The sequence below is a fragment of the Chrysochloris asiatica genome, unplaced genomic scaffold (assembly GCF_000296735.1).
Source record: "Chrysochloris asiatica unplaced genomic scaffold, ChrAsi1.0 scaffold00257, whole genome shotgun sequence".
NCBI classification, from domain to species: Eukaryota; Metazoa; Chordata; class Mammalia; order Afrosoricida; family Chrysochloridae; genus Chrysochloris; species Chrysochloris asiatica.
In genome coordinates, this window is record NW_006408775.1 from 504,195 (window position 1) to 529,096 (window position 24,902).

The following is a 24,902-nucleotide window of genomic DNA, read 5'->3' on the forward strand; positions in this document are numbered from 1 at the left end:
AGGTCTAAGGCAAGATGCTTTTCTGGCTGCCTGGATCCCCAGAGGTCACACAGCTGCCAAGAATGGCAGGTTCAGCATATCACTGCAGCAGCCTCAGCCTGTGAATTGATATGGCCCTTAGGAGAGGAGAGTTGCTATGGTTACCCATTCCCTTGGTCTGTATCATTACCATTATATGAGGAGTCAGCCACCTTGCCTTCATCAATCCTAGCCATAACCCTGCCCACCTAGGGTTCTGCCCAGGTGCCCGTGGGTCAGTCTGAGCCCTCCCCCACCGGCCCCCTGGGGCTGGAGACTCGGCTCTCCATCAAGGTGGCCTCAGTGGTGTTGGGCGCCTCCAGTTCAGGTGTGCGCGGTGCCGGGCGCCATCCTTTCTGCACACTAGCTGCACTGCGGGGTTTAGCGCCCAGCACTGGGGGTCTGTGTCGGCCACGTGAAGTCAGTCAGTAGGGGGAGCCAATGAGCCGCGAGGGAAATGCAGGCCGTGGCCTGGGGAGTCTCCGGTGGTGAGGGAAGCGGGAGGTCGCAGGTGCGCGCTAAAGATGGGTTTGGACTCGCGTCAAGACTTTCCTAGGCGCTGCACACGGGAGGGCCAGGGCCCGACCTGAGCACGGCGGAGGCGCGGGTGTCCGGCTCGCAGGGACTGGTGCTTGGCGCGTCCGTCCACGGGCGGGGCTGCGGGGCGCGCGCGTGTCCCGGCGCGCGTGCGGCGGGGGCGGCGGCTCCGTGACGCGGCCCGGAGCTCGGCGGCGAGCAGAGCAGGCGGAGCGGGCCGGCGGGGCGGAGCGGAGCGGTCCGCAGAGCAGCCCCTCCGGCCGCTGCCGCCCACCGGCCCCCGGCCCGGATCTATGGACAGGAGCTCGCTGCTGCAGCTCATTCAGGAGCAGGTGCGTGCCGGCAGGCGGCGCCCCGAAATGCCGCGGCCGCTAATGCCCCCGCCCCTTTCTGTGCGACCTTGGCCCTGTGCGGGAGACCCCAGGGAAGGGCTGGCCGCGGGGCACGGGGAGAAAGGCGGGTTCTACGCTTGGACCTGGGCCGACCTTTCCTAGCGGGCTGGTGAGAGTTGGGAGGCCCCCTCGTAGCCCCTCTCGGGACGGTTTGGGACAAGGTGCGCTGACCTGGCTCGGCCCTGTGATGTGGGGCCGGCCCCTCCACCTCCAGCAGCTGGACCCCGAGAACACAGGCTTCATCGGTGCAGACACCTTTGCTGGCCTGGTACACAGCCATGAACTGCCCCTGGATCCTGCCAAACTGGACATGCTGGTGGCCCTGGCCCAGAACAACGAGCGGGGCCAGGTCTGCTACCAGGAGCTGGTGGACCTGGTCAGTGCCACTGGGGGGAGGGGTGCCCAGGCCCAGCTAGAGGGGGTGACATTGGAGCCCACAAGGGAGGAGGGCGGACATGGGGGTTGGGTGGCATAGTGGGCAGGCAGGGGGGTGAGGGTGCCCAAGTCCACACTCAGCCCCACTCCCAGGTCAGCAGCAAGCGTTCAAGCAGCTTCAAGCGGGCCATTGCCAATGGCCAGCGGGCGCTGCCCCGCGACGGGTTGCCGGACGAGTCGGGCCTGGGCGTGTACAAGCGGTTCGTGCGCTATGTGGCCTATGAAATCCTCCCCTGCGAGGTGGACCGGCGCTGGTATTTCTACAGGCACCGGAGCTGTCCGCCGCCAGTGTTCATGGTCTCGGTCACCCTTGTCCAGGTGAGCTCCGCCCGCACCCCCGCTGCCCCTATGCCCGGCGGCCACTCCCCACCTGAACCCCCATCTCCCCAGATCATCGTGTTCCTGTGCTATGGGGCGCGGCTCAACAAGTGGGTGCTGCAGACCTACCATCCCGAGTACATGAAAAGCCCCCTGGTGTACCACCCGGGGCACCGTGCCCGGGCCTGGTGCTTCCTTACCTACATGTTTATGCACGTCGGGTGAGTGGCTCGGGCTCTGTCCTGGTGCTGCATGGACCAGCGCGGGAGGGAAGTGGGCCAGGACGCTACACTACTCACGTTCACACGCCACTCACAAGTTCATGTCTGTCAGCCCATTCGGGGGACCTCCGCGCATGTGCCCCTCAAGACCCTGCCTCACTCCTCACGCCCTTCCCCTCGCGCCCCCACCCCACCCTCACAGACTAGAGCAGCTGGGCTTCAACGCGCTTCTGCAGCTGATGATTGGGGTGCCCCTGGAGATGGTGCATGGGCTGCTCAGAATCAGCCTACTCTACCTGGCGGGCGTCTTGGCAGGTGAGGCAGGTGTGAGCCCCGCCCTCCCCTCTCTGTAGCCTGCCGCTTACAGTCCCTACCTGCTTACACAGGCTCTTTGACTGTCTCCATCACGGATATGAGAGCTCCTGTGGTAGGGGGCTCTGGCGGGGTTTATGCCCTCTGCTCAGCACACCTGGCCAACGTTGTCATGGTAATGGGGTTGCCAGGTGGGGGTTGGGTACTGGAGACGGGGTGGAGAACCTGCCTCACAGCCTCTGTCATCCGTGCCACCAGAACTGGGCCGGGATGCGGTGTCCATACAAACTGCTAAGGATGGTGCTGGCCTTGGTGTGCAGTGAGTAAGGGGGCCTGGCGTGGTGAGGCGGGCGGGGACCCCAGCCTGGGACTGGGGCGTCTCCCACAGCGCCTCCCACCTCCTCCGCAGTGAGCTCCGAGGTGGGCAGGGCTGTGTGGCTGCGTTTCTCCCCTCCACTGCCTGCCTCCGGCCCGCAGCCCAGCTTCATGGCCCACCTGGCGGGCGCGGTGGTGGGCGTGAGCATGGGCCTGACCATCGTGCGTAGCTACGAAGAGCGCCTGGGTGACCAATGTGGCTGGTGGGTGGTACTCCTTGCCTACGGCACCTTTCTGCTCTTTGCTGTCTTCTGGAACATCTTCGCCTATGACCTGCTGGGCACCCATGTGCCCCCGCCGCCCTGAGGGCCTGACCAAGGTGTGGGGTGCAGGCTGCATGTCCACCCTCTCGGAATGTACGTTTCAAGGCTGTTTCTCCCTGGGGGGAGGGGGGACCTATGGCCTAACCAAGTCAGGCCAAACCTTACACCATCCTTGGTTGTACCCTCCCAGGCCTGAGAGGGTGAGGCTGGGTAGGAGGTAGCTCCCGAAGGAGGCCCCGTTCCCCAACCCCAGAACTGTGGTCTGAGCCTTTTTGGAGAATGAATAAATATTTTACACAGGACTGGTGGCTGTACAAGGCTGCACAGACTCACCTGGCCTTCCCACCTGGCACCTGTTGTCTGCCATGGGGCTTGAAAGCCTGCCCTATAGAAAATGGTGGGGTCCCTGCCACCTAGAGAGGGAGCTGTGGCCTCAAGGCCAGCTGTGTGGTTCAGTATGCCTTTACTGAGCTCCAAAGGAGCCGGCCTGTGCCCAGTCCCACGTCGGGAAGCTGGCCCAGCCCACTACTCAGCTCTGTTGGCTGGTGTCTGTGCCTCTTGGGCAGCCTAGCGTCACCTGCTGAGCAGCACAATGTCAGTCCCAGAACCCAGGTTCACAGTGCTGTACCCACTTGGTAAAGGGATTCATGTTCCGAGGCAAAAGGAGACACAGAGGGAGCCTAAGCCCAAGAGGTACTGGCCATTCCTTTCCTGCTCTGGACACCCCACTGGCGAACTGGATGCTATCCTGCCTACTGTCGTCCCCTCCCCTCGGCTCAGCAAAGCTTGGGCTGTCACGGCTGTGGGCAGTGACAGGGCAGACTCAATCTTCACCACACAAGTCCACTTCAAGGCCAGACCTGGCTGGTTTTCCTTCTACCATCAGACATCTATGCTGGGTGAACAAGTAAGGTCACTATGTTCCCCACAATAGGAAGGCACCCAGCCCTGTGACTGTTCCCAACACGCCAGGCAAGGGACGGAAGACAGCGGCTGAGCAATTACCAACTGCTGCAAACAGGACCAGGCCAAGAGAGTTTGGAGGCGGACCTCTGAGAAGACCCGCCCCCAAACAGAAGGCCACGCCCTGCGGAAAGTCCCGCCTCCGGAGGACGCTCCGCCCCTGGAAGAAGCCCGCCCTCACTTGGGAGTTCCCACGCCCCCAGTTCCTCTCGTGTCAGCTGCTTCTCAGGGTCTCCGATGGCCGCAGGCAGCTCCTCCCCATATCTGGGGAAGTACGAAGATGGGGTCACAGGGAGAAATCGCGCTTACCAGTCTCCCTTCTGTCCGCTAAGCCCTCTACCAACCTACCACCGCTCCAGGGCCTCCAGCCGGTCTCAGAGACCCAAGTGCACCCGCAACACCTCCCCACGTCGCGCCAGGACGGCGGCCCAGCTCCTCACAACCCCTACCAGGGGCGGGGTTTCGCCGGGCAGGGCGGGGCCGGGGCTGGAGTAGGCGTCTCAGAGGGAGGCCGAACACCCGACCGCTGCGGTGAAGCCGGTTCTGTATGAGACTGAGGGGTGGGGCCAAGTCATCGGGAAGCGGGCCCAAGGGTGGGGTGGGGGGGGAAATGCCGGGGCCTCAGAGCGGTGGCCATCACTCCGAAGTCCCAGGCGAGCCCCGCCCCACTACCGAAATCCGGCGGACGCACGCGCGGCCCCGCCCACTTCACGCGCCCATCTGCTGTCACCACTCCGTGCAACCGGAAGTTCCGGTGGCCGATAGTTGGATTGGGCCCGAGCGGATCGTGGGCTTCGGCTGCGGGCGCAGGGCGGGCCGGGCGTGGAGCCTGGGCCGTGCCGCGCGGCGCCATGAAGGGCAAGGAGGAGAAGGAAGGCGGCGCGCGGCTGGGTGCTGGCGGTGGAAGTCCGGAGAAGAGTCTGAGCGCGCAAGAGCTCAAGGAGCAGGGCAACCGGCTCTTCGTGGGCCGCAAGTACCCGGAGGCAGCGGCCTGCTACGGCCGCGCCATCGTGAGTGCGCCTGGGTCGGGGAGGGGGCGGGCCCCGCCTTCAGCCTCCTGGCCGCTTCCCATCCCTAAGTCACAGGCTCTGAGGACTGATGATCTTGTTCCAAGGGGGCCAAGGCCAAGGTTCTGGAGCGCAGCTGAGCATGGTGGGTGGGGCGAGTTTTCAGGGGGTTTGAGGCATTCCTTGGTCTCCTGCTCCAAAGTAGGGGTCACCACCGACAGGTCTGGAAACTTACCTTTACAGAGTCAGCCGAGGTCAAGGTCGGCATGTTCAGGCAGGCATTTGGTCCAGGACAGACCCTTCAGGAAGGGTGGACATCCAGCGACTTTGACTAGATTCTAGCCATGGCCCCAAGGCTGGGACAGGACCTGGGGGCATCCGGGATCCCAGACTACAGGGGCAGAGGGCGCAGGCTAAACTCACACCTTCAGACTCTCACGCCGGCTGGTCCGGCCTTGGTCCCCAGACCCGGAACCCGCTGGTGGCTGTGTACTACACCAACCGGGCACTCTGCTATCTGAAAATGCAGCAACACGAGCAGGCGCTGGCTGACTGCCGGCGGGCCCTGGAGCTGGACGGACAGTCTGTGAAGGCCCACTTCTTCCTGGGGCAGTGCCAGCTTGAGATGGAGAGCTATGACGAGGCCATCGCCAATCTGCAGCGAGGTGGACCTGGGGGTGGTGGCAGCGGTAGGCGGTGGGATGCCTGCGCCGGTCTATGGACCGGCCAGCATGTGACCCACAGTCCCCCATTCCCTAGCCTACAACCTGGCCAAGGAACAACGGCTCAACTTTGGTGATGATATTCCTAGCGCTCTTCGCATTGCCAAGAAGAAGCGCTGGAACAGCATCGAGGAGCGGCGCATCCACCAGGAGAGCGAGCTGCACTCCTACCTCACTCGGCTCATCGTGGCGGAGCGGGAGAGGTGGGCTGTGGCCTTCGGGCTCTGGCCCCTAAAGTCACTCACGCTTGGGTTGCGTCAAACACAAGGATTTATTGGAGAAGCAGAACACGGGATGTCTTGAGGTTGCAGGGAGTGGAGGTAGGGGTATTCCAAGTTCTGGTGAGACCTATCTGACCAGCACCTGGGTTGTCTCCCAGGGAGCTGGAAGAGTGTCAGCGAAACCATGAAGGTGACAAAGATGATGCCCACATCCGAGCTCAGCAGACCTGTATTGAGGCCAAGCATGTGAGAACACCCACAGTTCCACTTGGGGTCTGTGTGGGCGGCTTGCATGTGAAAGGGGAAGATAGGGCTCTCTGGTCCCCATACAGCAGCTTGTTCCTCTGTAGGACAAATACCTGGCCGACATGGACGAGCTCTTCTCCCAGGTGGACGAGAAGAGAAAGGTGAGGCCAGCCTACCCTTTGGACCTCTGGGTGGTCCCCATGCTGGCTCTTAATCCCTCCTCTTGCACTACAGAAGCGAGACATCCCTGACTACTTGTGTGGCAAGATCAGCTTTGAACTCATGCGGGAGCCCTGCATCACACCCAGTGGCATCACCTATGACCGCAAGGACATTGAGGAGCACCTGCAGGTGAGGCTGAGGCCAGTGGGGCAGGTCCCCGCAGCTCAAGGCCGGGCACTATTTCATCCTGCTGTCCCCACAGCGTGTGGGCCACTTTGACCCCGTGACAAGGAGCCCGCTGACCCAGGAGCAGCTTATCCCCAACCTGGCCATGAAGGAGGTCATTGATGCCTTCATCTCTGAGAACGGCTGGGTAGAGGACTACTAAGGCTGAAGACGCAGAGCTCCTCGTCCCACCTGACCTGGGATGACAGCCCCCAGGCCCTGTACATAGTCTGTGTCCCTGGACCCCCAATGCTCCATTCCAACCTGTCTGTCTGTCTGCTGTTGGGCCCTGGACTGCTCTCATTCTCAGCACAGCCCTTGTCCAGGCAGGTGCCTCCCCACCCACTCCGGGGCCCCAAACAGCAGTGAGGAGGGGCAGGCAGGCCCTCCTTTGCTCCTGTAATAAAATCTGTGAGCACTTCATGGTGTGCGCTGCTGTGTGAAGGGGCCCGGCTGTCAGCTGCCCAGCTACCCCAGGAAGGTAGAGATGAAGACACTGGTGTCCAGGTTAAGGGTGGCATGCCACCACCGGTCAGGAAAATACAGCACCTAGCCGAAAGAAGACACGTGGTTAAGTGAGGGCCTGTGGCTCTGCCCTACTTCCTCGGCCATTCACTGACCTCTCCAGCCTGGATGGTACATTCCAGGGGCCGATCAGAGGATGCCAGCTGGGGATATGTGTCCTGGAGCCAGGCCAGCGTGGTCTTGTTGGGGTGGAACTCAGGCGTCTTCTCTGGGGGATACAGGAACCAGCGCTGGGGGTGGAGGCAGTAGGTCACGCACAAGCCAGAGTCAGTGAGCCCCAGAACTCAGCTCCCAGCCCACACTGACCTTGCGGCCGTAGATGACCTCAGAGAACCCGGGCCCATGCCAATGGAAGGGCACACCAGAACCGGCTCCTACAGAGTCGGGGTGATTAGTGGCCATGCCTGTCTTCCCCCTTGATGCCCCATAAATCTCAGGACCCCAGAGGGATGCCCACCTGCTACTCCAAAGCTGTAAGCAGGGGTGGTGCCCAGCAGACCAAAGGGGGGTGGGGAGTAGTGCCGGAGGAGAGGCGCCCATTCAGTGAAGTTGTTGTCCCCAAAGAAGTATAGGGTATCTGTGGACAGAGGGGACCCGGGAGACAGGGAACCTGGTCTTGGCCTCCCAGGTACGCGCCCTCCCCCCCACCCCATACAAACTGCCACCCAGGTGTGGCTCACCATTGCCCAGGGAGGCGGGGTCTTGGGGGTGTAGCAGCTGCTCCACATACTCTTGGAAGAGCATGTCCACTGTAAGGAAAGGACCATGAGGGCCAGTTGGGCCTGCCTCCTCCGGGGGTGGGGGTGGAGTAGCTCACCTTTCTGGTAGGAGAAGGTGTTGGCTGTGCTCAGCCTTACCACGCTGTCCCCAAACAAGGCCAACAGCTTTTCGCGGGAGCACAGGGCCCGGAAGCTCTAAGGAGCGGGAAGAGGGTTTAGCGTCCAGGATCAATGGGGCTGGAACCACCCCAGGAGGCCGCACACTCACCGTGTTGTCTGTGAGGCCCTGCAGGATGACGGGTCTGAGGAAAGCATAGCTGGAAGGAAGGGCAAAGTCACGGCGGGGTCGGCTCATGTCCAGCGTGGGAGATAGCCTAGGGCGGGCAGGCTACTACCACGGCTAGAGCACGAGTGGTCAGGGGTGACGGAGATCACGTACCGCTGCACAAACTCGGCGTAGGTGAGTTCGGCGCGGCGCTCCACTGTGCACCGTTCCTCCTCAGCCACAGCTGTCGGCACCCTCTGCCCACTCCGCTGCCTGTAGTTACAGCGGGATCAGCGGCCGCTCCCCAGTACCCTGCGTGCCCCTGCACGCCCTACGTCCCCAGCCCGCTCACCATCCCCCGTCGCCCGCTTGCTCAGAACCAGACCGTCTCGGAGCCACGGGCGTCCACAACGCCAGCAGCAGAAGCGGCCCCAACATTCGCGCCATGACCCCGCCGCTGCCGCTAACGTCGGGGACCGCCGGGAAGTCGGGCGGTGCTCCACATGAGCCCGCTATTGGCTGAGAAACCCTGTCGTCGTGGCAACAGGAGCAAGTCGCTGGTGTTTGGTCCCGCCCCTCGTAAGGCGGAGCCAAGGTCATCAGAGAGCAGCTATTGGATCTGGCCAGTTATTAGGCCTAGAAATCCCGCCCCACGTTCTCCCGCCTGCCCACCAGCATTGGCGCAGGGACCCAGTGGCTCCGCAGTGCGTTTGTGTGACAGGCAGCCCAGTAGGTTGCTCCTGCATGTTTTATTTGGTTCACAAGTCCCAGCCCTTCCTCCTGGGCACAAAGTCCGGGCAGGGCAGGAGGCATCGAGGCAGGGGCCGACTCAGGGCAGGGGCCGACTCAGGAGTACTCGCAGAGGTGACCGCAGCCGGCGGGACAATGGGAACTGCCTTCCAGCCACTTCATGATGTGTTGCAGGTGGCCACCGTGGCTACAGCCCTGGCACCACACGAACAGGCCCTTGACCACGTGGTGGCAGACGGCGCACATGCTGGCACAACGATGGCACCTGGGGGTGGGAGGCTCCTTCAGTGGAGTTCGGGATTCAGGGCCCACCAGCCACCCTGCCCATGGGTCCGCCCCTGGCCCACCTGCCGCAGACCCAGCCCCGGCCACTCATCGGCCGCTTGCAGTGGCTGCAGTTGACGTGCAGGGAGGTGGAGGCTTGGTTGAGGCAGCTGATAGCACGACTGGTGCTCAGCTTGACCACTTGGTTGGACACGTTCCAGAGCCGGAAACGCTGCAACAGGTCTATGTAGGACGTGTACCAATGCTCCTGGAGAACAGGGAGGGCCGAGGAGAGTCAGGGAGGCCAGGCCAGCTATCTAGCGGCAGGTCCCCCACCTGTCTCTTCTCTGACTAGGGCGCACACCTGCGCCTGCTCGTCGATGTCCTTGCGCACACGCTCCCCGAGCACGATGAGCACAGAAACTGCCATCTGCACATCGCCCTGCTCAGCGTAGAAGTGCAGCATGTCCCGCACGAGGGTGCTGAAGAAGTCGGGCGGCAGGCGGTTGTCGTAAAGGGCATGTGAAACTGAGATCAGGGAGAAGGAGTCCACGGGCGCCAACGACGCCGTGTCTGCCTCGTTGCCACTCACGTGTGGCGAGTCGGCCTTGTCCTGCAGGTGTTCGGGCCCCGGAGGTGTGTCCACTATCTCGTGGCGCAGTGGGAAGGCCTCCTGGGGCAGCACGTACTCGGGCTCATCAGCTAGGGGGCAGGGAGCAGGCGTGGTTTGTTTTGGCACCGCCCCACTCCCAGGTCTGTCCCAGCCCTGCCCGCCTGCTCACTGTGCGTGTGTTCTGGGTCCAGCAGGTACAGTTCCTCCTCATCACCCTCCACATCGCCCAAGAGGTAGTCAGCTGGTACATCACTGCCCTCCGTCTCCTCATTATCTGCCCAGCAGGGGAGGGACAGGCATTGGATGGGGCTCTCTGGAATGCCCCACCCTGCAGATGGCAATGCCCCCCATGCCTACCCTCGTTGGTAATGAGTGTGGCCGAGGAGTCGAGCAGCACTGTGTCGCTCCGGGTGTCGCCCTTGCTGCGGTCAAGCCATGTCTCATTGCCCAGCCCAGGGGCCATTTCTTTGAGGTTGAAGCTGGAGGCAGGAGGGGCTGATGGGTAGGCAGGCATGAGAGGCTCAGGCCCTTCCTCCACCTCTCCAGACAGCCCATTCCACACGCTACCTGCTCATGAGCTGCAGGCCACAGGAGCTGCCCCTACCCACACTGTGGTTGAGGTTGGTGGAGGGCACCAGACCGGGGCTGCAGTAGATGATTCGCAGCATGGTCCACGTCTGAGCCACCTGGAGGCAGGCATTAGTCACCCAAGGGGCTTTGAGCACACTCCCCCATGTGGACAGAACCCATGCTTTCCCAGGTCAGCTGCCCCAGGGAACAAGGAGAATCCCCAACCCACAGCGCAGCAGGGCATTAGTGGGGGTGATGTGATGCTTGGGGAGCCGGAAGCCCTCCAGTCTGTGGTCACGTCCACCCACTCACCTGGTTTCGGCCCAGTTCCCGTGCCACTTTGGCATTGTGGTCACAGAGCTCGGCCAGTGGGCGGCCGGCCAGGGCGTACCGCTGGGCCGTGTCCACGAACCAGCTTATCCCACTGCCGCTGGTCTCTGTCTCAAAGATGCTGAGCGCACTGGAGGCCAGGCCAGCGAAGGGCTCAGCAGGGTCCAACTTGCGCTTGAAAAAGATGGGGTGGCGTCGGTCACCAGCATAGGGCTTGCGGCCCAACTCGGTGGTTACCAGGCTCTCCTTGGCGGCGAAGGCCAAGTCCCCGAAGAGGCCATAGCAGAGGCCCTCGGGGTTGGCTCGCTCCACGGGCTGGCTGGCATCCCGGAACAGGTGTTGGCACAACGTGCTGTCCTTGGAGCCAGACAGCAGGAAGGAGGGGTCATGGGGATGGCGCCAGGCGATGCCTGTTGTGACGTCACGATGCTCCTCAAACATGGCGGCTGGCACAAAGGGCCGGCGCACATCCCACACGTAGATGTTGTGGTCCACCATCATGGAGCAGGTCGCCAGGTGGTGGCGACACTCAGGCCGCCACTTGACACGGGCCACCGACGCGATAGTCTGCACACAGTGCACCTCCCTGGCGCGGGGCGTGGTTACGTCCCAGACCTTCACCATCTTGTCACGGCCGCCGGTGGCCAGCCAGCCCCTGAGAGAGCCCCACCAAATCCTCAGCATCCTGTCCTGTGGGAGGGGGTGTCCCCCAGAACCGCAGCCTCCCACACATGCCCTCAGGGAGTCCTCCCCACAGCAAACCTATCCTCAGGTGAGTGCCCCACACGACACCTTTCCTTTTCCCTTACCACACCTGCTCTCAAGTCATCTCCCTAGACCCCACCTGTCCTCGGGGTGCCAGTCGCAGCAGAAGACAGGTCCGTTGTGGGCTGTAAACATTTTCTCGCAGCGGTCAGGCCGCCGGATGTCCCAAAGCTGCACATTGCCATTCTCAAAGGTGGAGGCGAAGGTGAAGTAGTCCCGGACGCTGAACTGCACATCCCGCACACTCTCAGACTGGCCTGTGGGGGGCCAGCCGTGGACAGGAGGGGCAGAGGCAAGGGAAGGGCCAGTCAGTGGACACACAGATGGCTGAGGACCGATTTCCTGGAGCCCAGAGAGTAGAGTGGACACCACCAGCCCCAGGGACACGGACAGTGGGCCTCTGCTGGCCATCTCATTCCCTTTGACTGGTCAGCCACTCCTGCCCTGAATCCTCCCTCCAGAAAGCCCTGGGGGGCACAGCTCAGGACATCTCAGTAGACAGCCTTCCCGGGCCTGCTCAGACCAGCTGGAACGCCTGGCCCCAGCCCCGAGGGCCTCACCTGAGAAGGTGCTGACCGAATCCTTTCTGCGCAGGTCAAAGCACTTCATGAAGCCGTCCTGGGAGCCACTGAGCAGCATGTGGGCCTCAGTGGGGTGGAAGCTGACCTTGTTCACCGTGCGCTTGTGCTCCGTGAACAGCTGGTCCTGCTTGTTTCGGGACGGCCTGCCCAGGTTCCAAGTAACCACCACACCATTGGTGGCCGCTGTGGCCAGCAGGTTCTCGTCCATCTGGTGCCAGACCACGTCCGCGCAGCTGAGGTTTAGCGAGGGCTTGCGGCCCACGCGCAGGTTCAGCTTCTCCACAAACTGCTCTTCCTCAATGGCGTACACCTTGAAGATGCTTCGGCCGGCCACCACCACCTGGGCTGCATCCCGGCACACGCTGATGGCGTTCGCTGGAGCGTCCAGGTGGCAGTGCATGGTGCGGCCCGTCAGTACACTGCCGCCCAGGGCCGTGGTCACTCGAGACATCTTCTCCATAGTTGCACAGATGGCTGGGACAGAAGGCCTGGTCGAGTCGGGGGGGTGTTCCTTTCAGTTCTGACCCTTCACACCAGCTGGGCTCCTCAGGACTGCGCAGGCCTGGGCTGGGCGGCTACCCGTAGGTAGGTGCTCAGTGGGTCATCGGAACAGGCAAATTCAAACTCACTGAAATCAGTCTAGCCCATCACCCGAGGGGTACGTCGCTGGCTTAGTCCTTCTCTGACTTCCAGCGAAGACCCTACCTGGTCCGTTCCCGTCGAAGCCACCTCGCTATTCCGCTGCCAGAGCTGGGCGGCCACTGGCCCCTCGCGCAGCTGGCTCCCGCATCCACACCGAGGCAGGGAAGTGACACGAGGGGAGGGGAAAATGAACTAGAGGGCCCTGGAGATCACAGGGGGCACCAAGTGTACTCAATGTCCCAACTGTTTAAGGAGCTGGAAGATTTTGGAAGACTGGAGGGGTGGGAGGCATGAGTCGCAGACGGAGCGGCGCAGACGTTCCGGTGACGCAAGTGAGCGGGTACAGCGGGACCGGAGCCAGAGCAGCCGGGAAAGGATTGCTCTCCGTGGGCTCCCAGGCCCTTTAATAAAGCTGCCCCGCGATCCGGAACCGCCGCGCCGGAAGCGGTCCTTTCCTACCCACCCCTCGCCGGAAGCGGTCCGTTTTCACACGTCCGCACCGGAAGCGGACGCGGCTTCTTTCCACATCACGAAAGTTCCGGATGTCAGAGGGGTTGTTGTTGTTGTTGTTGTTGGTGGTGGTGGTGGTTTTATGCTGTAGACTCGGTTGGTAGCTATGGAGAATGAGCCATGCTGAAGGGGCCGCCTGAATTTCCCGATTTTGCTTCGGTGTTTTTGTTTTATCTTTTAATGTCTTTTAATGTCAATATTTATCCTTGACTTCGTCTCCCTCCTAGGTGCATCAGTTCAGTCTTCCGTAAATGATTCCCGAATTCCTCCAATCTTCCCCCCAAATTCATCCTCACTTTCTCCTGGGCTTCAGGAACATCCTTCTAACTGCTCCTAGATCCACCTTTCCCTTTGACATAAACTCTCTGCATAAACCCACAACTCCCACTGCGCTGCCAGCCCACCTTGCCCTTCTCCACTCTCCCAGGCATTGCACCTGTTGTGCCTGCTTGATTCTTGGCTCTCCTCAGAGCCACTCCTGTCATTGTCACCTCCACAGCATGTGACAACCTGTTCCTTTGCTTACTGGTTGTCTGTCACACCCAAGTGTGAATTCCGTAAGGATGGAGATCAAGCAAACTGGTCTCCTGGTACACATTCTACTTGTACAACTCAGCCAGGCAGTGGACATCTGCCAGCTGGATGTGAATCCTACCTCCACCCTGGAGGCACTGTGTGATCTTCCAGAAACCTCCTACCTCAGTTTCCTGTGTGTAGAATGGGTTTGTATTTTACAGGGAAAGTTACCGTCCTTCTGTGTCGGTGACTGGCTGAGTCCCTAGTTTGGCACCCAGCAATGGGTACACAGGTACACAGGATCTGGAATGCCTCCCTCCTCCCCTGGATGGCCTGCTGACATAGAAACCACTCAGACGCGTGTGTTTTTACAACAGTTTTAATATATATTTTTATAAACAGGTCACGTGATAAAATAGCACAAGAAACACTTACCAAATATAAGGTTATATCTTCCGCATATACAGGAGAATGAGGTCGTTATGTACAATAAGAAAATGATTTCAGGGGTTGGTTGGTTTTGTTTTCCTCTCTCCCCTTTTAATGTTTCCTCCTGCAGCCGTTGGAGATGTCACAGCTTCAGTTGTATTAATACTTTGGACAATGGACGACTCCCGACCTCCCCACTAGGGGGCTGTGGAAAGGGGGGCTGCAGCAGAAACTGGCTCCTGACCACTTCAGCCCCAGAGCCTCCTGCTGGCACTCCAATGGGGCAGGAAAATCTTTGGGCTGTTGAATTGTTTCTCTGCTTCAACAGCATTCGCGCTCTCTCTCTCTCTCTCTCTCTCTCTCTCTCTCTGGCTCTCTGGATACTGGTTACTCTCTGCCAACCAGATTTTTTTTTTTTTTGGCGGGGTGGGGGGAGGGGGAAAGGGCTGTATCTCCTGGGGCTTAAAATTGGGATGGAAAGGGGTCCCAGCCCCCTCCTCAACAATTGCCAAGATGTGCCAGCATCCCCCAGGACTTCCAGGTGTCTTGGAATCGTACAGAACACGACCAAAGCCCAGTAGGGCAGGTAGAGGTTTGGGAAGCTGGGATGAATTGGGGTGGGGGTGCCAAGGGTGTGCCAGTCACTGGTAGATCAGGGTAGCCTTGGCTGGGATCCACTTTCATAGATTCCACCTGATGGAGCTCTGCCAAGGGCAAAGCTTGGTGAGGAAAGGCCGGAGTTAGCTGATAGTGGGGTCGATCTGCATGGTCAGCTTCCAAGGCTTGTGGGCCCTTAGGTATCAGATCCAGCTCCATGTCTCTCACCGTGCCTGATGCAGCCCCAGGTGGTGCTGCTGGCTGGACAGATAACTGATCACTCTCAGGTCATGATTGGTCTCACCCTGGCCAGGGCCCAAGGCCATGAAGGACGGGTGCTGGGGTGTCAGGGAACAGGGCCGTTCGCTTGGGCCAGGCTGGCATAGAGTGGGGGAGGGACAGGAGCTTGGGCGCCTCGGGGGGGCCATGGCTTTGGCGGTGGCCTGTAAATCCCTCCCTCTCCTTGAAGGGCACCAGGCGCAGTGCAGTGGAAGATACGGAAGCCCTTAGGGCTCTAACAGGTCCCTAGGTCCTAGGAAGCCCAGCCCCCTCGTTCTCTGGGGGCGGGGTTCTGGTCCAGGATATGGGGGGGGGGGTCAGCTGGGAGACGGAGAGGGGGTCGGGGGGGCCAGGGTGTGGACGGGGAAGGCAGTATGGGCGGCCATCTGGTGAGCTGAAAGTGTGCCCCCAGGACCGAGCCCCAGGCCCCCCTCCGAAGGTGGGCAAGTGATGGCGGCGGCAGTGGCGTGGGGGAGGGCGTGCGTGCAGTACGGGCACGATGGGCATGCACAAAGTCCCCGAGTGTGCGTGCGTGCATGGGGCTGGTCCTGCTGCCCCTCTCTGCCCGGGCAGGGCCAGCAGAGGAGCGGAGAGGGCGGGTGGGCTAGCGGGGGCGCGGGGCAGGGCTTTCCCTCAGCTTGCGCGTGCGCGCGTCCTGCGTTGGGCCAGGGCAGGGCTCCCCTGAGGGCAGGGCTGGGAGATGGGGCTCAGCAGCGCCCCCGCCCACCCCCAGAAGATGGCAGGATTCCCGCGATGGGAGCAGGCATGGCCCCACACTACTCGATGACTATGCAGCGGGGTAGGTGCTGCGAGAAGTACTTAAAGAGCTCGGGCGTGGCCCCGGGGCAGTTGGTCAGCTCCAGTTCCTCCAGCTCCTGCAGCTGCACCAGGCCTGATAGCCCCGTGGTGGTCAGCAGTGGACAGCCTGTGGGGAGGTGGACAGGAGGGGGCAGTGGCTCAGCCTGGGCGGTGCCTGGCTGGGTTGGAACTTGCCCCCTTCTCCCTCTTCTTGCCTTGGACCTGAGACAAGGCCAGTCTGTCCAGGTGTGACTCTGCACAAGGGACAGGCCAGCTAGGGGGTTGGACGAGGTGGAGGGTGGGCACTGTCTGAGAGGGCGGCGGGGGTTCTCACCGGCCAGAGACAAGAGACGCAAACTCCTCATGGCCAGGAGGTGTTTCAGCCCGAAGTCCTGAACCTGGGTGGCAGGAGAGCCGGGTTATTTCAGTCCACACCCTATGGGAGCCCCTCCCTAGCCCCCCAGCCGGGTCTGCTGGAGACGCAGGAGGAGGGTCTAAGTGGGGGAAGGAGCAAGGCAGCTTTTGCAGTTCTGGTCATCTCCCCTCAGATGGGCAGCTGGAGGCAGAGGAAGCCCGGATTTCCCTAAAGCACGTGAACGAGGTGACCAGCATGTCAGCACACTGTCTGGGAGGGAGCATTTCCCTTGACCTGCACTTCTTTCCCCACAGCCTCTTCCATGCTGGAAGGTGAGGAGGACTTGTACCTGGCAGCACCATCGCAGGTAGAGGCTTCGGAGGGATGACATGGTGGACAAATAGCTGAGGCCAGTGTCTGTAATTCGAACACACCTGTGGGTGGACCAGAGGGGGCACTACCTAAGACCACCTTTACCATGGCCAGCTCCACCCCCTTTCTCCTTCTGGGAGCACCCCTGGTGTAGATTCTCCCCTGCCATGCCCCCAGTTCATAACCGATGCCAGCCATGGTACCCACCTTCCGTTGGTCCTCTGTGGTCATTCCCAAGGGCTACTAAACTGTAGGATAAGCGCTAGCCCGCAAAGTCGGTATGAGTCGGAACTGACTCCACGGCAATAAAAACCAAGCTTTTCTACCATTCTGGCCCCCCTCAGTGGTTGCACCATAGCTGTCATTCGCTCTGCCCTCTTGCTATAGATAGACCAGCTTACTCACTAGTCTAGGGTCTTAGGTGGCCATGACCCCGCCCACCACCCAGGCCCCGCCCCAGCAGGGAGGGGCACAGGCAGACACCTGTCCAGCACGAGCTCCTCCAGGCGGTGCAGGTCACAGGCCACGTACTCCAGCGCCATGTCGGTAATGCGCGGGCACCACGAGAGGTCAAGGCTGCGCAGCTTGCGCAGGTTCTCGGCCACGAGCTCAACACCGTCGTCTGTGACCTTGGAGCAGCCGGAAAGGCTGAGTGCCGTGAGGTTGGGAAGGCTGTGAACCACATTGACCACGCCGTGATTGGTGATCTCCCAGCAGGACAGCAGCCGCAGCGTGTGCGTGCTGTGGCCCTGACGTGCCGTGAAGTAGGCCAGTGCCGTGTCCGTCACGTGGTAGGCCTGCAGGCTCAGCTCGGCCAGGTTGGGCAGCAGCTGCGAGATGGCGGCAATGGCGTCATCTGCTACGTTAATGCAATCGCTCACGCTCAATGAGGTGATGCGCGCGCTCAGGCTGGACCACAGCCCTGCCTCCGTGAAGTCGTTGCAGCCAGAGAGCTCTAGCCGGACCACCCCCTGCATTTGCTCCAGCATCACCTGTGGACGGTGGGGGGGGGAGGGGTCGAGAAGTCAGGAGGCCTAACCTAAAGGCCCATTACATCTATGATATGCGTGGTTTCAGTCCGTGAAAACTGAAGGAGCAACTTTGGGGCAGGGCAGGAAGCCGTGGTCTTGTGGGTATACATGCTGTAAGTAACTCATCAAGCTGAACTCTGTCCCAGTACGCCCCAGTGTTAGGTTATACCCCAAGGAGCCTGGTGGTGCAATGATGAAGTACTATACTGACCTAACCAGAATGTCTACGGTTCAAGCCCACTGGAGGCTCCGATGGGACAAAGACCTGGTGACCTGCTCCTGGAGATTACAGCCTTGGAAACGCTATGGGGGTAGTTCTGCTGTACCCTATTGGGTCATAATGAGTTGGAATTGACTCAAAGGCACACAGTCACAACGTGTAATATACCAACAGAATCCTAAAACAAGAGGCAGAGCCTGGCAGAACTAGCTCCCTGGGGCTTTTAATGTGATGGCCGGGGTCTAGGGCCTGGGGTAGTAGCCGCTAAGCTGCCCCTTTGACCTTCGTCCTTTCCTGCTGGACAGTCTTAAGTTCCCTTTCCGCTTCTTCAGCACTCTGCCTCTCAGCACTGGCTTCCCTGGAGTGAGACCTGGGTATTCATTCTTGGACTTCTTATTTTTGAACACTGGGGTCTTCCTAAGCCCAGAGTCCTGATCTTCCTCAGGACACCCCCATCAGTTACTTTGATCCTGGTGGGACTGAGCCTCCAGAGTGTCACCTTGCCCCTCCCCCCCAGCCCTAAGCTCACCTCCAGGCCAGCGTCTGTGATGGTAGAACGCTTGAGGCTCATGGCCTTGACACCCTTCTTGGAGAGTGCGTAGTTGTCGATGAACTCACAGATGTCCAGGTCGGAGACACCCACCAGGCAGAAACCCTCGAAGCCACGTGCAGCGAAGCCTTGCAGGTCCACAAACTCCTTCTCGCCACTCGGCAGCATGTTGTAGAGCTCCTTGGCATGCAGTACGGGCGTGAGGCCGGCCCAGAACTTGGGCTGGTAGAGCACACGTCGCCAAACCCTGCACACTTGTGCCAGCACACACTTCTCACAAGCCGAGAAGTACCAGAAGAGTCCATTGAGGATCTTCTCGTCTGTAGCCAGGGGTGGTCGCTCCGCTGGGAGCCCGCGCATTGGGGATGAGGCCGGTCCACCAAGAGGGAGCCCTACTGAGGGGCACGGCACCCCCGCCAGGGCGGGCCGGGGGAGTGGGGCAGCCAGGTTGGGAGGTGGTAGAGTGGGTGGGGGTGGAGGTTGGCACAGGCGGTTCTTGACAGCTGGTGTGCCCTTGGTGATACTGGCTGCCCCCAGACCGTTGGGCTGGCCAGGCAGCTTCACTAGGCCATTGCGAGGCAAACATGGAGGCTTGGGGTCCCCGTCGACTCCTGGGCTCGACATCTTCCACGCTCACTCTACAGGGGGCAAGTGGGGACAAGAATGAGCAGCTTTTCTCTATCTCTGCTCACCCCACCCTCCCTAACAGAAGACCAGAGTGCCTGTAGGCAGCAGAATTCATTAGTGCCTACGGTATACATGGAGCTCATGGGGGGCTTTTGGACCTAACAAATGAGAAAACCAAGGTGGAGAGAAGACACTGCTCACTGCAGTGCCAGGGGCTGTTCCATTAGTCTTGGCCACCAGAATGGCTCCCTGGGAGTCTGGGACACACACTAGACCCTGAGAATGTCTTCACAAAAAGGAGGTTCCATGGTACACCTGGGCCATCTCCTTAATCGTCTTCCCAAGGAGGACACCACTGTGATCACTCTCCCCCTTGCGCACATGAGGAAACCGCGGCCACAGCAGGGTAAATTTGTTACCCAAGGTCATGGCCAATAAATGGACGGGTTGGAGTTTGGACCATGGCCTGGCTGTGGGAAGGCATGTATCGGGAGGGAACACGGTCATCCGTCCTCCTACCCCATAATCAGGGCGCTGGGACAGCAACAGCCCATGCTTCCCCCCAGGCTGTGAGTGGGTGGCAGAGAGCACTGGGCATGGACAGACCTGAAAGGAATAAAACACTGGGCCCTCATGATGCCACCATTGGCTTTGAATGCTGAGCTGTGACTTGTCCATTGCCCCTCACCCCACCCCCGCAACACCCAGTGGGGATGATAGTGTCACTAACACATGGTTTTGGCTTAGGCACCTCGTCTCACCTTCTCCTAGCCTCTGAGCCAGGGAGGTAATGTGTGGAGGGCGGAGGGCGGAGGGCAATGCCTGGCTTGCAGTGAGCCCTTGGCATTTCAGTCAAGGTTTTTTCTGAGACCCCCAACAAAGCAGACCCCACCTCCCCAGGACTGAGGCCCTTACCCTCTAACCCACACACTCAGGGGAGAGGTAGCCAAAGGCTGTAGCAGTCAAGGGGAGACCCCAGCCTGGCATCTCTGCTTCCAGCACCCACCCCCTCCCTTCATAGACACCTCTCCCTCCTGCGGGACGAAGCTATGCCACTGGGTCAGAGCTGGGAGTCTCACCTGGGCACCTACAACAAGCAATGGACTTCCACCAAGCCTGGAGCCCAACATCCTGCATCCGGGGAGAGGTACAGACCTGAGCTGGGTTAGGGTTCTCACCAGAAAACGAGCCACAGCCAACCCAGCCTGGGCTCTGGCAGCAAAGACCCCACATTGCAGTCCCACTCCAGCGGCTCTGTGCTGTTCCCCCTCCCCTCAAGCCCAACCCGGAGGAGGAGGTTCCCTCAACCAGGAAGTCAGGAAGCGGTGGTCTATGGTTGATAGGAACATACTCACTGGGATAGTCAAGTACTTAAACTAGAGGAGGAGGCGGGACGGGGTGGTGGGGAGGGGAAGGGAAGGGGTGGCTATTGTTAAGCCCAATTTTCTGCTTTGAGAAACCAGGCGCGGCGCGGAGCGCGGATCAGGACCCCGCGGAGGGGTTTCCCCAGATCCCCGGATGCAGACTACAGGAAGAAGGAAACTTCAGGAACAGGATGAAGCCCATGGCTACACTCATCCCTGGGAGAAATGGAGAGGCAGTCCAACAGCTCCTTCCAGGAGGTTGTGATGGAGATAAAGATCTAGCTCTGCGTCCCTGGAGCCGCCCTAGTTCCCCAGGCCGGGGCGCCCCGCCCACTGGCCTCCCCGCCTCCCACAGGCTCGGCCCTCTTGGGCGCAGGCGTGCAGTACCATGGACAGCGGCCGCTCCATTCCCGCGCGCGCTCCTGCTACGCTGGGCTGGGCCCGTTCTGCCGCCGACAGCCGCTGGCTAGAGGATGAAGCGGAGGCCCTCTAGCAAATCCGACACCGGGCGAGCCCAACCAGCAGGGAGGGGCCCCCGAGGCGGCTGTGAAGCCGCCTGCTCGGCTAGAATCCGGAGGAGGCAGCGGAGGCGGCACCAGGGAGAAATAACGAGGATTGGTGCCGATTTAGGTTGAGAATGCTTCCAGCCTGGGTGTGCACGTGGAGTCCCTGAGTTGGGGGGGATGCACGTGGATGCCCCAGGCCATCTGGGGGGCTTCCTTCCCACCTCACTAGATTGCACGGTTGTGAACATATGCACCAGACACACCCCATTCCTTCCCCTAGGCCCCAGGATCCAGAAGGTGAAAAAAAAGCAAAATCCCACAGGCTCTGCGAGTCCACAGCCCAGCTGCCCTTCAGCCCACAACCCTATCCCTGAGTCTTCCTGGAGGTGAGCCCCTCACCTGAGGCCCACTGAAGCTGCCTCAGAATCAACTCTGCTGCTTTTAACCCTGTCTGCCTGAGCGCTCTCTGCCTCAGTCCTACCACTCAAAACTGGAAATAGCCAAATTTTAGGGTCAGAGGTTGGAACTTCGTGATTAAGGCTGGGACAAAGGCGTCCCTGTGGGGCTAGGATAAGCCTGACCCTGGCCCCACCCACCTGGCCTGCTTCCCCTGGAGGGCAGAACCTCTCACTCTCCTACCACTTGTGACAGCCCCCCCCACTGCAGGGCTCTAGGGAACCAACTTGCAGGTCCTGCTGGGGGTGGGAGTAGGTGCCAGTCCTTCACACTGCCTGCTTTAGAGGAAAGTACCTCAACAATGGACGCTCGGAAGTCCCAGTCTCACCCTCAGCTAGGAGCGTGGAGTTCTGGGGAAGGGCACGTCTGGGCAGACTGTAGAAAGGTTGGACGTTCCAGAGTTCACCCCAAGGGAAGGAGGGGGACCATGGCTTCAGCTAGCTGTTGTCATCAGCTTGGACCAGAGCTGGGAGGAGCTGCCTGTGGTCTGTACTCTCTCTGTGGCTTCACAGGGAAGCATGCGGGACCTCGAGAACCATACAGTCCATAGCCTCCTCTCCTACCCATGCCCAGCACCAACCACATTCTGTACAGACCCCCTCTGCCTGGCACACTTGGGCCCCCTTAGCTCTGTAAGCTCCCTCTTCCTGCTTAACCTCAGTAGGAAGCCACCCTGGTCTCCTCCATCAGGACCTACAGCATGGAGAAAGCACCTCCAGGGTCCTACTCGTCACTGCCCACAGATTGGCCTCTCCTACCAGCCTCGGGACCCCTTAGGGACAGACTACACGATGTCTGGGTGGTCTCTGAATGAATGAATGAGCCAGGAGTAGGATCCTGGAGGGAGGAATACAGTACCAGAGCTGAGGGCTCAGTGGAGGGTGGTGGGAGTTGGACCCGATGAGGTTCAACCTCATGTCCTGGCTGTGGTAGCAGTCTGTGTTCATGGGGGAGAGAGGCCGCTATCCAAGATCAGTAGGAGCCAGGGTCTCTGAGGAGGGTCTTAAGTGGAGCAGTGGACAAGGGCACCTGGAATTATGCAGAATCTTGGGGGGAGAGGAAGGCAGACCTCAGAGTCCTTGAGTGGCCAGACCCCAGGGGATGGGGCTGGCACCGTAGGAGGTCAGGAATGTGGGCACTCCTGCTTACTGACCCAAAGCTGAGTCTCCATCACTGCACTGACACATGGCTTAACCATGATGACCTTTCAGGAGGTGTACCAGTTGGGACTCAACCCCAAGTCGGTGGGACCCCTGACGCCTGGGGTGGGTAGCGGTGACCTGGAGCGTGACCCTGAGTACTCAGCTCACAGGGAACCAGGTACATCTCTGCAGTACCTTGATCTTCCTTTGCTCCATTAGGCCTCTTCCAGGTCCCTTGGATGCCCCAGCCTGGGTCCTGGGCAGTGGCCACTCTGACAAGGGCCACACTTGTCAGCATGCTGGTCACCACTAACCCTGTTCCTCCAATCAGAGAAGACAGTTTCCTACAGGCACCCCCAGGACACACTTCTTAGGGTCTTTTCATGGCCGGGAGGTCTCTACTCCAACATTGGGGGTATCCTACCCTGGACTCAGGGCACGCAGTAGATTTGTCCTTAAGACTGTGGCAGCCAGAAGCAGTCACAGGAGGCTGGGTTCGGTAGTGGCCCCAGGGGCTGGGGTGACAACTGGGGCAGCTCAGGGCTGGGGACTTGCGAGGGCTGACAAGACCCATGACTCAGGCATACATCCTGCACGTGGCACCGCGGCACTCATCCGCCCCCGGCTCTGAGACGTTTCTGGGGTTTGGGCTCCCCCATCCTGTGCACCAGGGCCTCTAAGAATGGGAGACCCTCAACTTGGGGTCATGTGGACTAATAAGAGACTCACATGGAGGCACCAGCAGAGGTTCACGTGGCCTAGCATGCAGCCCAGGGAGGCTGGGCTCCGGAGGGAGTAGACTCTGGAGTCTGCTCTGAAGGGTCCGAATACCCCCACCCCCCAGGCTGGGGACTGACACTGGTGGTGCTGCTCTGCACATTTGCCCCAAACCCTGTTCCCATGCCCTGCAGTCAACTGACTGGTGCCCGTCCCAGACCAGTGGTGGGGAAGGGTCTGGGCTACCCAGCATCCCTCACTCCACCCAGCCCTTCAGGAACCAGGTGGGATGAGATGAGGCCTCAGATACTACAGCCAGTCAAGGAGCTTTTCCCTTACCCACAGGGTTGAAATGTCCAGCCCAGGGCCACCCACCCTAGGACACTAGCCTCCTCTGACCAAGGGGAGACAGCACTCCCTCAGGTCCCAGGAATGGGTGTGAGTCTGCGGTGGCCTTCTGTCCAACAAGCCTCCCCAGTGTGGAGCTCGACCCAAGCTGGGGAGGGGTCTGGGGTGGGGAAGCCAGACAGTAGATGCTGCAGACTGGGGTCAGCATAAGTCTGGGGTCCCAAGGGGACTGCTGGCCAGCCCTGCACAGCACTTGTTTACGGCTGGGCTCCATTCCCCTCCCCTCCACTTCCCCTCCCTTCCCAGTGCTCCCAGTTAGGCCTACATCCACTTCCAGTCAATGCCAACAGAGCTTTGGGACCACTCACTGGCGTGGGTGACCCTGTCAGGGGGCTTGGGCCCCATATGTCCTGCAAACCCCTTGGACTCCCAGCCTGGCCCAGTCCTCTGCTCTAGGCTGTTATTCAACGCTCCACAGAAGCAGTAGCTGGGAGTGAGGGCCTTGTGCCCAGCTGGGCACCAGGGAGGCCTGTGCTGACCCTGGTCAGTTGGCACTAGGAGGCAGCAGTGGGGGAGGGGCCTTCAAGAGGTGGCAGGTGAAGCGGCAAATGCCATCTGTCTCCCTGAAGACTGCCCAGGAGCGGCAGAGAGGAGCTGGGAGGAGCCAGGTCTGCTCCTCCACCCACTCACACCTCTAGGAGGCCACAGGACCCCTTCCCAGCAAGGCTTGGGGGCCCAGATCCCCTAGACCAAGGCTCACAGCTCCTCCAAAACCAGGGACTGGTCAGTCCCCTACCCTGCCCTCCACCCCTCCTCCTCATTCCCAACAGAAGGTGTCAGGTCGGGGGGCAGCCCCTAGGCCACAGAACCATTGGCTCCTGGAGGAATTTAATTGTATCAACACCTGTCACAGACAGGGGCTCTTGGTGCTGGGGGTGGGGGGAGATGGGGGAGGGGAAGCCCAGCCTAGTGGGTGGGTGTGAGGGGTTGGGTGGATGCAACTCCACACTTCCACAGAGACATTGAGCTCCCGCTGGGAGACCTAAGGCACACGGACCACTGCCCGGCCCTGATCCACCCCCCCCCCCCCCCCCCGTGGGTGGGAAGCAGGCCTCCACTGGCCTCCATTGGCCAAGGGTGCGTGCGGGAGGCCTGGTGGGACAGGAGTCCTGGTGGCCGCGGTTGCGGAGGGGAAGGGGCGGCCGTTACGTAAGCCCTCCCGGTGGCGGTCGCGGCGCGATCCCCAGCCCCCACCCGCCCTCCTCCTCATTGTGGCCGCTGCCATAGCGCGGCCTGGTCCCCTCCCGTCCGTGCAGCCGGCTGGTCCTACGCCTTACCTCGGCCCGAGCTCCAGGTTCATGCCACGCTGTCCGGCAGGCGTCCTCCTGTCATGGGGAGCCTGGCATGGGTGCCGGCTGGCGGGGAAGCGGAGAGGTGCTGGCCTGGGCAGCAGGGCCCGGCCTGCGCCCCGCGCCCCTGCCTGGCCGGGCCCCGTGGGCCGCGCGCGCGAGGCGAGGATAGGTGCCCGAGCCTCCCACCGGGGGAGGCTGAGGCTGTGCCCAGATAAATAAGGCCGCTTTGCAGGGAGCCGCCGGCGCCTCCTCCTCCCTCCTCCTATCCCTCCTCCCCACGCTCCTCCCCGGC

At 61.0% G+C, this 24,902-nt stretch overlaps 5 protein-coding genes across 6 annotated transcripts; 2 read left to right on the plus strand and 3 right to left on the minus strand.

Moving 5' to 3' along the window:
• Nucleotides 1-799: 799 nt before the first annotated feature.
• Nucleotides 800-2,914, plus strand: RHBDL1 (rhomboid, veinlet-like 1 (Drosophila)). Of its 2 annotated transcripts, XM_006873840.1 has the most exons (8): nucleotides 800-887; nucleotides 1,162-1,323; nucleotides 1,476-1,700; nucleotides 1,773-1,921; nucleotides 2,124-2,236; nucleotides 2,308-2,408; nucleotides 2,492-2,552; nucleotides 2,643-2,914. In XM_006873840.1, the coding sequence occupies exons 1-8, from the start codon at nucleotides 849-851 to the stop codon at nucleotides 2,912-2,914; spliced, it is 1,122 nt and encodes a 373-aa protein (XP_006873902.1). In that variant the 5' UTR covers nucleotides 800-848. The 2 variants fall into 2 exon arrangements, with proteins under 2 accessions (XP_006873902.1, XP_006873903.1); XM_006873841.1 differs by lacking the exon at nucleotides 1,476-1,700 and having other exon boundaries at nucleotides 849-887.
• A 1,698-nt stretch (nucleotides 2,915-4,612) lies between these two features.
• Nucleotides 4,613-6,580, plus strand: STUB1 (STIP1 homology and U-box containing protein 1, E3 ubiquitin protein ligase). The gene is made up of 7 exons (XM_006873842.1): nucleotides 4,613-4,844; nucleotides 5,308-5,506; nucleotides 5,601-5,766; nucleotides 5,943-6,030; nucleotides 6,135-6,191; nucleotides 6,265-6,381; nucleotides 6,455-6,580. Exons 1-7 carry the CDS (start codon nucleotides 4,686-4,688, stop codon nucleotides 6,578-6,580), a joined length of 912 nt encoding a protein of 303 aa, XP_006873904.1. The 5' UTR covers nucleotides 4,613-4,685.
• Nucleotides 6,581-6,885: 305 nt separating this feature from the next.
• Nucleotides 6,886-8,016, minus strand: JMJD8 (jumonji domain containing 8). The gene is made up of 7 exons (XM_006873921.1): nucleotides 7,930-8,016; nucleotides 7,760-7,856; nucleotides 7,623-7,691; nucleotides 7,400-7,519; nucleotides 7,249-7,316; nucleotides 7,038-7,172; nucleotides 6,886-6,966 (listed from the first exon to the last, which is right to left on the minus strand). The coding sequence occupies exons 1-7, from the start codon at nucleotides 8,014-8,016 to the stop codon at nucleotides 6,886-6,888; spliced, it is 657 nt and encodes a 218-aa protein (XP_006873983.1).
• A 658-nt stretch (nucleotides 8,017-8,674) lies between these two features.
• WDR24 (WD repeat domain 24) lies at nucleotides 8,675-12,259 on the minus strand. Its single transcript, XM_006873843.1, has 9 exons — nucleotides 11,779-12,259; nucleotides 11,298-11,475; nucleotides 10,436-11,108; nucleotides 10,121-10,239; nucleotides 9,911-10,032; nucleotides 9,723-9,827; nucleotides 9,305-9,642; nucleotides 9,024-9,208; nucleotides 8,675-8,941 (listed from the first exon to the last, which is right to left on the minus strand). The coding sequence occupies exons 1-9, from the start codon at nucleotides 12,257-12,259 to the stop codon at nucleotides 8,773-8,775; spliced, it is 2,370 nt and encodes a 789-aa protein (XP_006873905.1). The 3' UTR covers nucleotides 8,675-8,772.
• Nucleotides 12,260-15,548: 3,289 nt separating this feature from the next.
• FBXL16 (F-box and leucine-rich repeat protein 16) lies at nucleotides 15,549-18,722 on the minus strand. Its single transcript, XM_006873844.1, has 5 exons — nucleotides 18,078-18,722; nucleotides 16,781-17,289; nucleotides 16,275-16,359; nucleotides 15,905-15,968; nucleotides 15,549-15,697 (listed from the first exon to the last, which is right to left on the minus strand). Exons 1-5 carry the CDS (start codon nucleotides 18,720-18,722, stop codon nucleotides 15,549-15,551), a joined length of 1,452 nt encoding a protein of 483 aa, XP_006873906.1.
• Nucleotides 18,723-24,902: the final 6,180 nt, after the last annotated feature.